This window comes from Pleuronectes platessa, chromosome 10, assembly GCF_947347685.1.
Source record: "Pleuronectes platessa chromosome 10, fPlePla1.1, whole genome shotgun sequence".
Classification (NCBI taxonomy): Eukaryota; Metazoa; Chordata; class Actinopteri; order Pleuronectiformes; family Pleuronectidae; genus Pleuronectes; species Pleuronectes platessa.
Genome location: NC_070635.1, coordinates 15,337,134 through 15,353,514, shown reverse-complemented (window position 1 = coordinate 15,353,514; position 16,381 = coordinate 15,337,134). Strand labels below are relative to the sequence as shown.

The 16,381-nt window shown below is 45.0% G+C and overlaps 1 protein-coding gene across 1 annotated transcript in view; it reads right to left on the bottom strand.

Annotated features, from left to right (window-relative positions):
- Positions 1-16,381, bottom strand: part of col14a1a (collagen, type XIV, alpha 1a) — a 138,604-nt gene that overhangs the window by 86,111 nt on the left and 36,112 nt on the right. Inside the window, exons 6-16 of the mRNA XM_053432371.1 lie at positions 6,493-6,648; positions 6,182-6,301; positions 5,841-6,005; positions 5,551-5,715; positions 4,969-5,120; positions 3,929-4,058; positions 2,881-3,026; positions 2,659-2,788; positions 2,306-2,439; positions 1,651-1,777; positions 543-682 (exon numbers count right to left, since the gene is read on the bottom strand). Of these exons, the coding sequence (XP_053288346.1) occupies positions 543-682; positions 1,651-1,777; positions 2,306-2,439; positions 2,659-2,788; positions 2,881-3,026; positions 3,929-4,058; positions 4,969-5,120; positions 5,551-5,715; positions 5,841-6,005; positions 6,182-6,301; positions 6,493-6,648 (1,565 nt within the window). The remainder of the gene's footprint in view (positions 1-542; positions 683-1,650; positions 1,778-2,305; positions 2,440-2,658; positions 2,789-2,880; positions 3,027-3,928; positions 4,059-4,968; positions 5,121-5,550; positions 5,716-5,840; positions 6,006-6,181; positions 6,302-6,492; positions 6,649-16,381) is intronic.

Sequence of the window (16,381 nt, the reverse complement as noted above, 5' to 3'; positions counted from 1 at the left end):
CACACACACACACACACACACACACACACACACACACACACACACACACACACACACTTTTACAGACCTGAGGGCTCTATCACTGCCTCCCAGCTGCCTCTAAACCCCAGATCATGGCAATAAAAAAAAAATCCCAAGCCATTAATTTCTAGATTTATTCAGCCTTTACTTATACCCAGCCACGCCAGGGGTTTTACCAGCTAACAGTGGAGTGGTTGAGCTTGTGTGCACGTCTATGGAGTTCAGGCTGCCTTTATCTGGGCACATGGAGGGCAGCCACTTCTTCCTCCATAAGCAGAGGTAGGTGGACCGCGGGCTAAATGAAAAATTCAGAATCCGAGCAGGATATTTGTCTTTTCATGCTAAAATATGAATTATCTTGGTGTAAGATTTGTCAGCTTGAGGGAGTGAAAATACAAGTTTGTTTGGACTGAATAGAGAAGCTGGGAGAAGGACTCTGGACATTTCAATTCTTAAGTTTGTTTTCAAGAAACCAGAGTGTAATACAAACACCCTTATATCTGTATAACATTGGTACTGACCTCTTTGGTGTCGCCACCCGTGAACGGTGCCCACGAGAGTCTGTAAAGGACGATGTCATTGGCTGAGTGATCCCAGCTGACCTGGAAGCTGTCTGTGCTGATGTCACTGGAGCGCAGGTTCAGAGGACCGGGAACTGGAGCTGAGAGAGGAGTAGCTGGATTTCATTGATTTTTCTTTTAATACCAACGGAGACTTAACATAACTCACTACAGAACTGACAAAAACAATAAACACAAAAAACACACTCATTAATACCAAAGCAGACAAAAACATGCATTATCGTAAGGCTATCAACAGGTCATACATTTTAATAAGGAAACAAGAGGAAAAAAGAAATAAACAAATCAAAAAAATATTTATAAATATAATTTTTGGGTTGAGCAAAGATATCATTCCAGCCCTCTGCGTCAATAACCTTGTTATTTTAAAATTCATGATTTTTCTTTTGCAACAAAAACAAAGTAATGTCTAATAAACAAGTATTCAAAAAATCCCCTTTTTTCTCATTTTCATCCAGAAAGCTTTAGGTTTTTTACCTTGATTGTTATTATTTACACTTGATTTTTACTGTTGACTGTTATAATTACACAGTAAATGTTTCAGGGTATAAATTAAAAGTCAACATCAGCCCTTCAGAGTGAGCAGTTTAACGGCCGCTTGCCAGAAGCACATTTCTTTCAGCTGACCCAGCACTGGAGCCCAGCTGCTTGTTGCTTAAAGTGATATTCCTACAAATCAATATCTGTTAACGTGACAGAAGAGTCAGGGACAGTGAAATGACCTTTTAATGTGACTGGGCTATTATACTGAAGTGTAAATGAGATGGGCAGACTTCCAAATAGCAGAAGGTGCAATGGGGGTAATAAAATCCAATATTGTTCAGCACTAAAAGAGAAATGCGCTGCCTTCTAATGGTTTTGAGACTATTTCCTGAAAATTGAGACAATATTGTCCTCAGCAGAGATGAGCTTGGGAAATAGAAGAATTGTCAACGAGGAACTCAATCTGGTGGAACATATTTGAATTCCAGGTTTGCAAAGAGTCCTGATAATAAACTTAATACTTCTTCTAATGTAACCCCACAGACGAACAGTGACAGTGTCTTACTGGTCGTGAATGAATCAGTGAGCGGCTCTGATTGGCCGTTGTCGTACAAAGCAGAAATGGCTACTGTGTACTCCATCAGAGACGTCAGCTCACTGAGGTCGTAAGAGCTCACTGGGCCGACCTCCACCTGGAGGACAAACACAGACACAGCTCATTTTTACACACATGTCTACAGCTAGTGGACATCTGTATATAGTCAAGTTGTTGAGAAGGCCCCGTTATAACACTGCTGGATGGAGGAGAGATGATTTCCAATATGGAAAAAAAACGCACACAAACACACACACACACACACAAACACACACACACACACAAAAAACACACACTAACACAAACACACTAACACACCGGCACACACACACACACAGACAAACACAAAATGATTGTGTAATCATTATATATTACATTGTATTAAAATGTCTTCTTTATTTTACAAGATGATTAATATTTATAGTCAATACTCATTTGTTTTGGTCTGAACTTGTCATACTTAGAAAAATAATGTCTACAATTCATCTTCCTTCCTTCCTGTTTTTTCTCTGTTCTTTCCTCTCCTCACTCAGACACAGATGCTCTCAGATCGAAATGCTGGCAAACACAATCACACCATATTGAACACATTACATCTCGGAGTCGAACGTGTCATGACACTCACCTTGACTAGTTTGCCTGTATTGTGCCACATGATGCGGTAACCTTTGACCCCTTGGGGAGCAGGGTCCCAGCTGATGTGGGCGGAGTTATGGCTGACATCAGAGAACTGGAGGTTACTGGGAGAACTCAGAGGCACTGGGCAGAGAGAGAGAGAGAGTCAGAGAGAGTCAGAGAGAGAGAGAGAAGAGAGAGAGAGAGAGAGAGAGAGAGAGAGAGAGAGAGAGAGAGAGAGAGAGAGAGAGAGACAGAGACAGAGAGACAGAGAGAGAAGGGAGAGAGTGTGTGTTTATATGCTTGTGTGCTTGATGAGAATCAGTTTGCTGTACTGTATGTGTGTGCACGTGCGTTACTCACTTGTACTTTCCTGGTTTGTTACAGGGTCACTGGCTTCCTCTCCGTACATGGCGTAAACAGTGACGGTGTATTCAGTGTGAGAGTTCAACCCGTCCAGCTCCAGCTCTGTCACAGCCTCCGACACCTTCACCTGTGGACAAAGACGCACAAAATACAACATTTGACGCACAAGTTGGTTGTCAGTGCTATCAGTCCAACTTATATCTTTCTCTCTGTCCATACCTCCTTCTCGTCCAACTCTCCATTTTCTATGAGAGGTCCGTACAGCACCATGTAGCCGGAGGCCCCGTCTACGCTGTCCCATCTTGCTTTCATGGTGCTGTGAGTCACGTCAAACAGCTGCAAGCCTGTCACTCTGGGTAGAGCCACTGGAGACACACACACACACACAAACACACACACACACAGTGCGACCACGCACAGACAGACACACAGCTGTTAAGTCAAATCAATCACTTTTTTTTTTATGTAAAAACTCTTATCTTCGTTCCTGCATCATGAGTGCACCATGACTGCATTTACATCTGTATAGTATTCAGGGTTTTATCAGGTTTTTAAAGTAGTATCCTGATTTGAGTATCCTGGACAAGCCCTTATCCTGGTTTTAAGAAACCTGATTTTACTTGCTGGAGTACTTCGTAAGTAACTGGGATACTGGTGCATGATACATCTTATCCCAGTCTGTGAATACTGCTGACTACCGGCACAAACGTGGCTTCAGCCAAGTGATGTAGCATAAACACAAAATATGGCGGCAAAGAAAGCTTCCCACTTCTGGAACGAACCGTACTGTTGTTTCCTCCAGTGTCATGAACGTTTCAAATGTGGCACACAGCCGGGAAAGTGATGCCCTACTCTACAGAAATGCTATCTCCACCCAGCGTCATTCATCTTCATCTTGACGACCCGATCCCACCAGTCAAAGCTGCGTATCTTCATCCACTGCGCCCTGGTTCTGTGCGGTGGCAGTGAACCAGAATGGGTCAAGTGGAGGATATGTTGAATATTTGCTGTTGCTCTCGTCTCCCATTGCTGGCAATAAGGTGGATCAGATAAACCTGCAGCGTGATGTTGGCATTTCATAGAGCTAAGCCTGGTGTGAGCTATTTTCCACAGCCACCACAGAGGAATCTAAATTTCCGGTACCTCAACCTTTTTAGTCACAGCTATTATCTTGTGGCCTTGGATGTTGACTGAAGCACTTGGTGTGTGTGTTGTTGTGCTTGAGCAGTTCTGCCACATGTGTGTTTGTGCGTTAGAATAAACTTACGAGTTGTTTCTGATCCCCTCAGAGCTTCACTCCCCTCGTTTGCATACACAGCGAACACAGCCAGCTGGTACTCGGTGAGAGAGCTGAGAGGCTGTAACACCACCGAGGTCTCAGCGCCGTCCACCACAGCCTGCGGGGGTGCAGGAGGGCGAGTCAAGGTTTGAATGATGGATGCGAGGGGCAGAGGAGAGCGATGGGGTGCAAACATGGATAGAAGAAGAGAGGGGTGGGGGGAAGGGGGACAGCGGACCGCAGGGGAAATGGAAAATGGGACAATAAATGTGGGAAGATGAAAACGACAAATGGAAGAGAGGGAAACCAGGAAGGCAGGGTAGGAGAGAGAGATCGAAAGAGAATGGAAGAGGAAGGGAAACAATCGATTAAATGAATTGGATAAGGCACCAGCGTCTGAAGCTGAAGAATTTTTGTTTGTTCGCACTGAACTGAATGGATGACAGTTGTGATACAGATTAGATGTTGGATAAGCCAGCTGGGAAGGTTCCAGAACATCTGGTCCCTAAAAACCCAGCTAAGCAGAAGATTTAATGGGCTTTTTTTTGTGGTCAAATGTTCTGGAAAAATCAAGCAGGTGCCTCGATCGGCTACAGTATCATTTCATATTCTAGTGAGCCCTCATTACCTTCACCGATGTTCTGCAGAGAGGTGAACGGAGGGATGAGAGAACGAGTATGACTGAGTGATATCATCAGAGTCTCAAAGGGAAACTGAGCTCAATCTCTACACTCAGCAGGTGGTGAAGTAGATATGATCTCTGTGCTGCTCCTCAGTGAGGTATATTTTGTGTCTCTGCATATAGCCTTTTGATTGCAGTAAACATAAACAGATTTGCGGGGGGCTCTGATTGACATAATGGACATTATCAATGGAAATGTCACACTTTTTTAAAGTGATGCATTTGTTTGTAGTGGTTAATTACTCCTGGTGAATTGTCCTGCTGAGGCTTTAAAGTTTAAAACACTTTTTTTCAATTGACTGATTCAATGTTCTGAGTAAAAGAAAAGAGAAAACAAAATGTTCACCTCCTGTGGTTCTCCTCCCTGAGCGGGATAATAAACCACTCTGTATTTCTCTACATCTCCAGGGGCGTGACTCCACGACACCCTGAAGCTCCGCGCCGCGACCTCGGATGTCACCAGATCGAGCGGCGCTCCGATCGTCTCTGGTACCTGTTCTGAAAAAATAAAAGCAGACGAACATGGAAGATGAGAATTGTTTTTAAAACGGAAAAACGGTGTTAAAATATAACCCAAACAGATCAAACTAGCTTGACGCGCCCTCTTTTATTTTCCATCCTGCAGCTGCTTTACACCCAAAGAGGTGAGACAGAGACAGTGACACCTCCCTCCCCATGAGAAACCATCTATCACCGCTTGTCTAAATATAGAGGGTTTGACTCAAACCAAACAAAACCTACTTTGAGACTATGACTGCCGTTTAGCTTTGTAAGGACTTTAAGGTCATTTAAGGATCAAATAGCAGCCACAGTGATCACATTGCACTGTACCATTACCGTTTTATTCAACAAGTTGATGCACATAACTGCTACTCTGACATATTACTGCACCGTGTCGCTGTCTCACTGTCTGCCATTGTTTCCTTACTCTCCTTGATGTCTTTATCCTGCTGCTCCACCTGATCACACACGGTCCTGGTCAGACCCTCGATGATGGAGCTCATGATGTTGAAGTCGGCCACGTTGTAGACGTGAGTGTCTTCTGGCTCTGAGGCGATGGAGCGCAACTCATTCTCATCAGCGTTCTTCACACCTGGGAGGTTGTAGAATTGTTTGGAACACAACAATCAATCTGACTAGTACAAGCAATTATCATATGAACAGACGATAGCACAGCAGGATTCATGCCACCTATGCATGTCTTGTTCTCATTCTTACCGATAGCAAACAGCTCAATCCCAGAGTTGCGCAGGCTCTCTGCAGGTGGTATCACGTCATCCTGGGACTTCCCGTCCGTGATGAGGATGCCAATCTTGGGCACGCCAAGCCGTGAGCCAGACTCAGGCTTGAAGCAGTTCTCCATGATATAGTTCAACGCAAGGCCTGGAGGGAGATGGAGAGTGAAAAGGGAGGAGGAAGACAAAGGTACCAGGGCAAAGTCAGTTATTTAAGGGAAAGAAGGGGAGAGGTGCAGGGAGAGCAAGATGACGACCAAAAAGAAAAGATTAATACAAAACACTGGTTTGGATCTTCTGAACAAACTAAATGAGGAAAACCACCTGTGAGCGTGTTTCCTCCTTTGTAGGGCAGATTCTTGACAGCGTCGATGACGGTCTCTTTATTGGAGAAAGCATTTAGATGCCACTCTATCCTCGGGTCCCCGCTGTACTGAGCCAGACCTAAACACACACACAAAATCTCACGGTTCAAATCGGTCATTTGAGGACAGCTTACACACAATAACATTTCTCTCCAGCTGTGATCAAGTCTCTGTATCAGTGCCATTCAGATAAGTTCAGGAACATCAGATGGCAATGTTGTGCCAGTGGTGTATCCATCTGTTCGACGGGGAGGAGAAGCAGGGACCCACCTATCCTTGTCTTATCGAAGCCGACATCGAAGGCGTTGACCAGGTTTTCCAGGAACATGCGGACGAGCCGGAAGTTGATCCGACCGATACTCCAGGAGCCGTCCACCAGGATCACGATGTCTGCGATGGCTTCGGTGTGGCACACAAACTGATCAGCTGGATGAGGGAGAGAGAAGAGGACATGAAGGTGAGCTGAGGACTGTCTCTGTGGTGGCAGCCAGAAATAAGAGGGATGAGAAGGGACTTAGATTACGATAGATTGTAAATTAACCAGGTGATTTAAAAGACACCTCCCATTGCAATAAATCACAAATTTTATAATCGATGATTTCTCAGCCAAACGTCAGAAAACACAATAAACACACACCACAAGTCAGCAGGTTCCAGGTTGTCTTTATTGAACAAAACACACACTGAAAAAAACATATTTTTCAAAATTAGAAACTGTGCAAAAGAGATACTGTATTTTTTGCCTATGGTGACAAAACACATTCATAGGTGACCACCATATAATATTATACGGCCAATATATGATGTAAAAATCATATATTTCTCTAATAATAAAGCAACGATTTGATCTGAGGCTGAATACATTTCCCCAAAGCTCCACTGAGCTAATTTGTTCTGAATAAATCTCTCTACACAATATTGGTAAACTGACTCACTTTTCATTATAAAGACAGTTTTAAAGTGAAATCTGATCTCGAAGCCTCACACCTGGACGTAAGTGAGGAAGCAGCTTTAATGAAGAGAGTCACACCCACACACACAAACACTGGAGGATTTGCAAAGAAACAAATGTGAAATACACAGTTATGCTGAAGTGCACATAAAACTAAAAATATAACTACAGATCACTCACACACACACACACACACACACACACACACACACACACACACACACACACACACACACACACACACACACACACACACACACACACACACACACACACACACACACACACACACACACACACACACACACACACAAACACTAGGCCATCTATCCTAATTCCATAACTGCTTATCTTGTCACTCTGCCTAGTACGATATCCTGACAATGAATACGTTCACTTTAAGATGCATCATAAATCTGTCTTCAAAGGAAGCAGTGAACAATCCAGAGCATGCTGATTAGGTTGGACATTTGTGTCTCAATGCAGAAAGGCAATTAAAGAGAATGCTGATGCTAGGAAATGCCAATTATTACCTGGAATTTTTGTTGTTTGTCACATTTGAAATATTGAGAAAAAAGACTGTGGACATTAGGACAGGAACGCTGAGGGTTTCATTTCTCATCATGTTCTAGCAACAGATGTTATTTTAGTGGCTCAGGTGCATGCTGGGTAATTGCTATACTCTGGGTCTGTCCCAACACCCTTGGTACAATTTTGTTCCCCATGTGTTCACCTCTTGATGCACTGCCATATATCAACTGTGAGATGATGCACATGAATTTACGTTTTTTATTTTTATTTATTTATATATTTGCATGAAAAAAGAACTCCTTATTTATCCCCTGTGCTATTTGTGGCGTCGTCTCAGGCCCACGCAATCACAGGCGTGAGATTGATATAAGACAGACTTTCTGATGACAGTTGTTTTTAGAATGATTTTCCAGACAGAGCCGTCTGTCTGCTGTTTGCATCTGCCTGACCGTTTGAACCATCCATCTGCTGCAGACGGAGGAGAGAAGACAACAAGGTCAAGACACAGAGCTGAGAAGTCATTTTTTTGCAAATGGATAACAGGTAAGACTGAGTGAATATATTCTAATGATCTAGGTTGACTCTCTAAAGCATGTGCTGCATTTCAGTCCTTCTCCAAATTGAATTTCACAGCAACGAGCAGAAAACCATATTGTCATTCCCTTTAGAAGTCAGGTGCTTTTCAGATTGCCATGATAAAAGCTGATTTTCCAGGTAGAGAATGCTTATCTGCAGAGGAAGTAATTCAACTCAAGTGCAAAGTAAAAGCATAATCAGACCACTATGTAGGCCGTTCTATAAATATTATATATAATGTATCCAGCACTTTTCTAAATACTGCACAATTGATCCGTTTTTGTTTGTAAATAGTGCAATTACTTTCAATTTCTTCAAGATACCAATGCAAATGCCCTTATTTTGAGACCATCATGCCCATGGGCGCTCAGAGAGGCCCAATTGCATTTGTTATCTGTACAGCTCTGGCCTTGGAAGGAGAAACAAAATTACAATTGGTTTGAAACTGTCAATCCTGAGATACTTTGCACTTGGTGTTCGAGAGGAGTGGGAGGAGAGGAGAGGAGAGGAGAGGAGAGGAGAGGAGAGGAGAGGAGAGGTTTTGGTTTTTCAAAGACCATTTATTTTCTATTCCCAGGAACAACTACACTTCTTACTTCAAACACCAGCTGTAAGACTCAACCAAGCAGGGTTATTAAATAATACATATAGTCTCTTTAAGATATATACACACACATATGTACACACGCATTTACATTCCCATTCACACATCCATAAAAACTGTAGCATCTCACATTACAGGTTAATATTTAGTTCCCCGTCCTCCCCAAGGGTGCATAAAATCCCCCCAACAGCCCATATACGACTGAATGTCATCACATTGTCCATCATTTTGTAGTAGGCATGTTCTACTTTTAGCCTGGCTTTCAACAATCCAACCAGCATTGGGGCCGGATGCACGCTACCAGTGTCCAGTGCCTTGTTCCTGCGTGTTAGCCAAATGGCTAGCTTTGCAGAACCAGAGACAAAGTTTAACAGGTTTTGTACAGCTTTTTCCTTTACAGAGTATTTCGGACCATAAATGAACAAACCAAATGAAAATACCTCTCCCAGGCCCTGAAACCACCCTTTCAACACATTAAAGAGTTCTTCCAGCCGTGGACACTGAACAAATAAATGCTCCAGTGTCTCAGCTTGGGAGCAGAACGTACACCCCTCCCCCAGCTCCGGATCAAGGTGCGCTCTGTATCTGTTTGTAGCTATCGCCCCGTGCACTACCCTCCACTGGAGGTCTGCTGTCCGTTTTTCAATGGGTAGCTTGTACAAGGACCGCCAGCTGCCTTTCGGGGAAGCACCTGGCTCCAACAGCCCAGTCCACCTCGACTCTCTCATCCCTTCCAGAGAGTGCAAATTACGAACCTTCACACAGGTCTGGTAGACAGCCTTTTTTCCTACAGTCTGAAAGCTGTCCAGGTGAGGAGTAGGGAAGGACAACAGCTGACCACCCCTCTCCTGCCACTCCCCTACAGCTGGGCTGATGGATAAGGAGGGGAAACTGTATTTTGAGTCATCACTCCACTGGTCACAGAGAGCATTGTTTCTTGCAAAGACTGTCATGGTTTGCGGCAGTGCGGCACAGACCTCCTCTAACACTTTGTTGATCAGTCTTGTAGACCTGATGTTGCTTCTCTCTCTCAGGGTATCCACTGATGCTGCTGTCATCCTTACTAGGTGGCCCAGTTTGGTGCATCCAGCTCGTCTGAGGTTGTCTCTGAGGCTGGCAGACTGCAGTGTTTCCGACCTCATAAAGTCATTGAAGAACAGCGGTTCATCAAACAGCCACAAACCAGGTGTTATATTGTTTACTCGTCTGGCACGAAAAATCTGCCAAGCCTCTAACATTGATTTGTAAAACGGGGTCAGCCCGGTGAGATCCATGTCCTCCGATCTTAATAGGAAGAGATGTTTATCGTAGCCTAATCCTCCGGCTCTCCTCAGCAACAGACGTGCCGCATCAACCCATCTCGGGCCACAATTGTATAGAAGTCTTTGTGCTGCCCGAAGCCGGAAAGCGGCAATTTTGGACTGGATATCCACCAGTCCCTGCCCTCCTTCGACCACCGGCAGATAGAGGACTGCTGCCCTAACCCAGTGCTTTCCAGACCAGAAGAAATCCAGTATGGCTCTTTGTAGTTCCTCAATTAGTCCTCTTGGTGGCGTCAGAGCCGTAAGCCTGTGCCAGAGAGTCGAGGCAACCAGACTGCCAGCAACCAAAGCTCTTCCCCTATACGATAGCTGGGGTAGCAACCATTTCCACTTAGACAACCGAGCACACACCTTCTCCTTCACACCCTCCCAGTTGTTTTTTTGAAACCCGTCGCTACCCAAAAATACACCCAAAACTCTTAACCCCTCTTTCCCCCACTCAAGACCACCAGGCAGACCTGGTATTGCCTGACCTCTCCACTGACCCACCAATAAAGCCTCACTTTTTTCCCAGTTCACCCGTGCAGAGGAAGCCTTACAATACAATGAAAGTGCTTTTTGTACAGTAAGTACATCCTGTTGATTTGAGACAAACACATTTACATCATCCGCATACGCCGAGACTATGACGGAATTCCCAGGATTTTGGAAACCAGGCAGCGAGAGGCCACTGACCTTATCCCTCAACCTGCAAAGCAAGGGCTCGATGGCCAGACTGTATAGTTGCCCGGAGATTGGACAGCCTTGTCGTATCCCCCGCTGTACATTGATTGGTCTACTCAGCCCTGTCCCCATCTTGATCATGCATTTTGCACCATTATATAATAGGCTGAGCCACGCAATAAACCCATCACCTACACCAAAAGCTCTTAATGTGTCAAATAAATACGAGTGATCTACCCTATCAAAGGCTTTCTCCTGATCTAGCGACACAATTCCACAGTCCAACTCATACTTTTTACATAAATCAATAACATCTCTTAAAAGAAAAATATTATCCATAATTGTCCGTTCTGGTATACAGTAAGTTTGGTCTTTGTGGACAATCGTCTCCAAATTGTTTTTAAGTCTATTGGCTAGGGCTTTAGAAAGCACCTTGTAGTCCGCACACAGGAGAGCAACGGGCCTCCAGTTTTTAAGTAAGGCCAAATCTCCTTTTTTTGGCAGTAGGGAAATTACCGCTCGCTGACACGAGACAGGAAGTGAACCTGTTCTCATGCATTCCAAAAAGACGCCATGCAGGTCCGGACCAATGATGCTCCAGAATCTCCTAAGCAGCTCATTGGAGAGACCATCAACTCCTGGCGCTCGTCCTGCTGCCATCTGGTTCACCGCTTCGGTCAGCTCCTGCAGGGTTAGCTCAGAGTCGAGGGCAGTTTTCTCGTTATGGCTGAGCTGCGGTAGTCCCTGCAGCAGCTCCTCACGGGACTCCATGCAGCAACTTTCCGCTCCAAACAGGTCGTTGTAAAAAGCTGACGCCTGGCTCCTCATCTGGCCTGGACAGGTGGTTATTCCGCCCCCCGGGAGTCTAATGCAAGTAAGCTGTCTTCTCTGGGCAGCTGATCTCTCAAGATCGAAAAAGAAAGCAGTTGGTGCATCCATGTCTGTTAGGTTAAGCATCCGGGACCTTACGAGAGCTCCCTTAACCCTCTCCTGCAGGTATGAGCTCAATTTCAATTTTTTTTCCTTCAGTGATGTTTGACCTGTGGTGGAATCTGCAACTAAGCCCTCCTCTATGTTTGTGATGCTAGCCTCTAGTTCCTGAATGACTGTTTTAGCTGTGGTAGTGGAGTACGATGTGTACTGCTGGCAAAACACGCGAATTTGTGCTTTACCTATCTCCTACCAGAGCTTTGAAGAAACGAAATCTGTTTTTTTGTTTTTCCACTGCTGCCAGAAGAACTCAAAAGCCTGACAGAACGCAGTGTCTTGCAGCAGTTTGTTATTAAAACACCAGTAGGATTTAACCCTCTCCCCTGGTGCAATTACTAACTCTATGCTAATGAGATGATGGTCTGTGAAACCAACCGGGCTAATGATGCTTTGACTTAGTCTGGCTCGAAGGTTTTGGGATATAAGCAACATGTCCAGTCTGGCTGCAGTCACCCTGTTTTCTCTGACCCTCATCCATGTATATTGCCTGGCTTGTGGATGCTTTATCCTCCAGGTGTCAACCAGATCTTGCTGATTAATGAGACTGTTAAGGGTCTGCGATGACTGGGGGTGAGGTTCCTCACTGGTCCGGTCCACAGTAAAGTCTATGGTACAATTGAAATCACCACCGACAATTATCTGATCCTGCTGATAGTTTTTAAGTTCGTTTTCTAGTAACTTAAAAAAGCGTACTCTCTCTGCACCTTGATTAGGGGCATAGACGTTCACAAAAACCAGCACTGTATTTTCTATTTCTGCCTTTACTAATAACAATCGCCCCTTCACTAATTCTGAAACGGATAGGATGGTTGCATTTATTGTTTTGGTGAACATTACAGCTACTCCTGCAATGAAGTTGGAGCCATGGCTTAAGGCATGAGGACCCCTCCACCATAAACCCCAATCTACTTCATCACTCGATGTTGTGTGTGTCTCCTGCAGAAATAACACATCAATGTGTTTTTGAGCCGAGATCTCCGCTATTACAGCTCTTTTTTTACTTTCTCTTCCCCCGTTAATGTTGAGTGAACCTATTTTTAATTTCCTCATAGAAAGGTCAGAGCAGAAAATAAACAAGAAAGGTACAGAAAGCAGTGAAGGAGAAAACACCAAGTGATGCATGATTATCTTGACCTGCTCCTCGTCGTTCTCGTTGTTTGTCCTTTAGCCTCTTTCCTCAGGGTTGTCATATGTTTTTTCAGACGGAAGCGTTTCTTCTCGTCGAGCTGATCCATCCCATACTGTCTTTTCAGAACAGCCACAGTTCTAATAAATTTTTCTATATCGTCAAAATATTCTTCCACTTTAGCTACCCTCCCGTAGGTTTGGTCGAGAAAGATGTTTATATCTTCTAAAGTGTAGAGGGAGATATCTCTAGCTGGGGTCCCAAAAGATGCTACACTCTCTAGATCTGATTCCTCCTCCATCTCTCCACCTGCAGCCTGACTGACTGGCAGACTCTGTCCCTCATCGTTGTTCACACAGTTCTCTGTGGCATCTGAGGAGCCTGCCTCATCAACATGTGACATTTCTGCCGCTGCAGACTGGGAGGGTTTCTCTACGTCCTCAGACACACGTAGTTTCTTTGACAGGCTCTGCCCCTCTGACTTCTCTGTTTCAGGCTGTGCAACGTCCCCCCCACTCACGGCATCACCGCCACTCAAGGCTCTGCCGCGGGTGGCTTTTGCCGCTCCAGCGCGAGGAGCGTCCACCGCTGCTTCGGCGCTCGGAGTTGCCTCGGCCCCTGAGCCGCTGTGTGCAGCCGCTGGTTCAACGCTCGGAGCTGCCGCGGCCCCCGAGCCGCTGTGTGCCGCTGGTTCGGTGCTCGGAGCTGCCGCGGCCCCTGAGCCGCTGTGTGCCGCTGGTTCGGTGCTCGGAGCTGCCGCGGCCCCTGAGCCACTGTGTGCCGCTGGTTCGGTGCTCGGAGCTGCCGCGGCCCCTGAGCCACTGTGTGCCGCTGGTTCGGTGCTCGGAGCTGCCGCGGCCCCTGAGCCACTGTGTGCCGCTGGTTCGGCGCTATGCGCACCTGCCGCCTCTCCGGGCCGCTGATGATGCGGACACGAGGAGCGTTTGTGCCCCACGTCCCCGCATTCAAAGCACTTGAAGCTCCCGGAGCTGGCGTACACCATGTAGTACCCGTCCCCGTGCTTCACTCTGAAGGAGACCTCCAGAGTGTTCGTGGGGGATTTCAAGAACATAAATGCCTGCCGTCTCAGGGACTGTACATGTCTCAGTTTGGGATCCTTACAACCTAAATTAAGCGTTCTGAAACCGCTCGAAAATTTACCGAATCTGCTCAGTTCGGATTTTAAGATATCGTTTGAAATAAAAGGCGGAACTCCGGATACCGTGATCCGGGTTGCGGGGACCGACAGCGGGTTCACCTGCACGAAGCCGTCCCTAATAAACACTCCACTCGCAATCAGCTGGTGCACCTGTGGTTCCTCCTTGAGAAATACCACCACCGCTTTGCTCATTCTGGAGGCATAAACTACATTATCGTGTCCCACCTGTTCTCCAACAGCCAGCAGGACCTCTTCCACCCTAACGTTGTCCCCCGGCGGGACTATCCTAACTCCCTGCCGGAGTGACGGAGGTGGCGTCTCCGTGGACGCCATTCCACCAGAGACCCCCGACAAACCCGCGGTCTCTCGGTTGTTACTTGAAAACGATATTAAAGAAAAAGAGCTTACCTCCTCATGCAGACATGAAAAGAGAAAGAATCCAGAGGAATACCGGTGAAACAGGCAAACCCAGTACAATTTCAAATTCTCCGCGCCACTCACGCTTCCACCACCACCACTCACTCACACCGGAAACGGAAAGAGAGGAGAGGAGAGGAGAGGAGAGGAGAGCTTGCTTAGTTTCGGTTGAGTTTCAGTAAATGGTAAAAGGCTGAGAGGCCAAAGAGTGAGAAGACTACTCTTTGTAGAGCTTTTCCCTTCTAATAAAACAAACAAGCATGGCCTTTAAAGAAAGTCTGAGGCTAAATAACAGAAAGAAAGGAGCACCAATCTTTTCAGAAGAAGACAGTGAGAGACGGTATTGGTATCTTCAGTATCAATATTAACTGCTGTTAGAGTCAGAGACAGTTGGGTCCTGTGAGAAACCATCAAGATTGACGACACAGACCGTAAACAGAGGATTAGAGGTCAGTAATTACCGCTAATTACACCTCACTGTTCATTCCCAAGTCCATTGTTGACCGGGTGGTGAGAACATTTTGAAACCAGTCATTACATTGTGTTTTACATCTGAACCAGTAATCCAGGTGGCTCTCTCTCCTTCTCATTATCCCTGCTGCCTTCTGTAAACAGTCGGCTCAGATAGTAACGAGGGGTCATTTCAAAACAAATCAGTTGCTGCCATTCATTCTTTCACAGTGGAAACAATGTCCATATTTGTCCACTGTAGACATCCCATCAGTAAACGTGAAACATAAATATAAAATCTAAGTTTTACTCTTATATCTTTATCTGTTCCCCGGCCTTGTGCTTGCTCGGGTCAGTCACCAGACGAGGCAGAAAAATGGAGTCTCAACAAAACCAGTCATCTTATGAAGTTAAATGCGTAACAGGACTTTGGTAAGGGGGTGGTGGTTCATTTCAAGCAACACTAAATTTAATGTATGGTTTGTGTTGAGTAATGAAATACCAACCAACCTAATTATAGTGGGATTGCATGCATTGCAAATTTTATTGGGATATGTCACCCTGTTGTAAAGGGAGCGTGATTCTAAATGACCGTGGATCTGAAAGCTACTGCTCTGCTCAAGTGAGTTTATGTGTTATAATCTCAAGCATCAAATCAAAATGTATTTGAGTTTATCAATATACTAATGAAGGCTTTTCTCTCATTAAATACTTTTTTTAATCTCTCACTGAAATTGAGACTGTTCAATGACAGCCATTTTCACATTGTGCCAACATCAACAACGTCCTCGTGCTACACTTACTAAGCCACTGTGCTTTCAATGATTTAGCTGGAGCTGCCTATTAATAACAGTCTTTTCCCATCACACAGCTGTCAAATAAAACTTACAGTGCCTTGCATAAGTATTCACCCCCTTTGGACTTTTCTACATTTTGTCATGGTATAACCACAGATTAAAATTTATTTCATCGTGAGTTTATGTAATGGACCAACACAAAATAGTGCATCATTTGGAAGTGGGGGGAAATATTACATGGATTTCACAATTATTTACAAATAAAAATCTGAAAAGTGTTGAGTGCATATGTATTCACCCCCTTTACTGTGAAACCCCTAACAAAGATCTGGTGCGACCAATTGCATTCACAAGTCACATTTGCAAGTCACATAATTAGTAAATAGGGTCCACCTGTCTGCAATTTAATCTCAGTATAAATACACCTGTTCTGTGACGGACTCAGAGTTTGTTGGAGATCATTACTGAACAAACAGCATCATGAAGACCAAGGAGCTCACCAAACAGGTCAGGGATAAAGTTGTGGAGAAATATGAAGCAGGGTTAGGTTATAAAAAAATATCCAGAGCTTT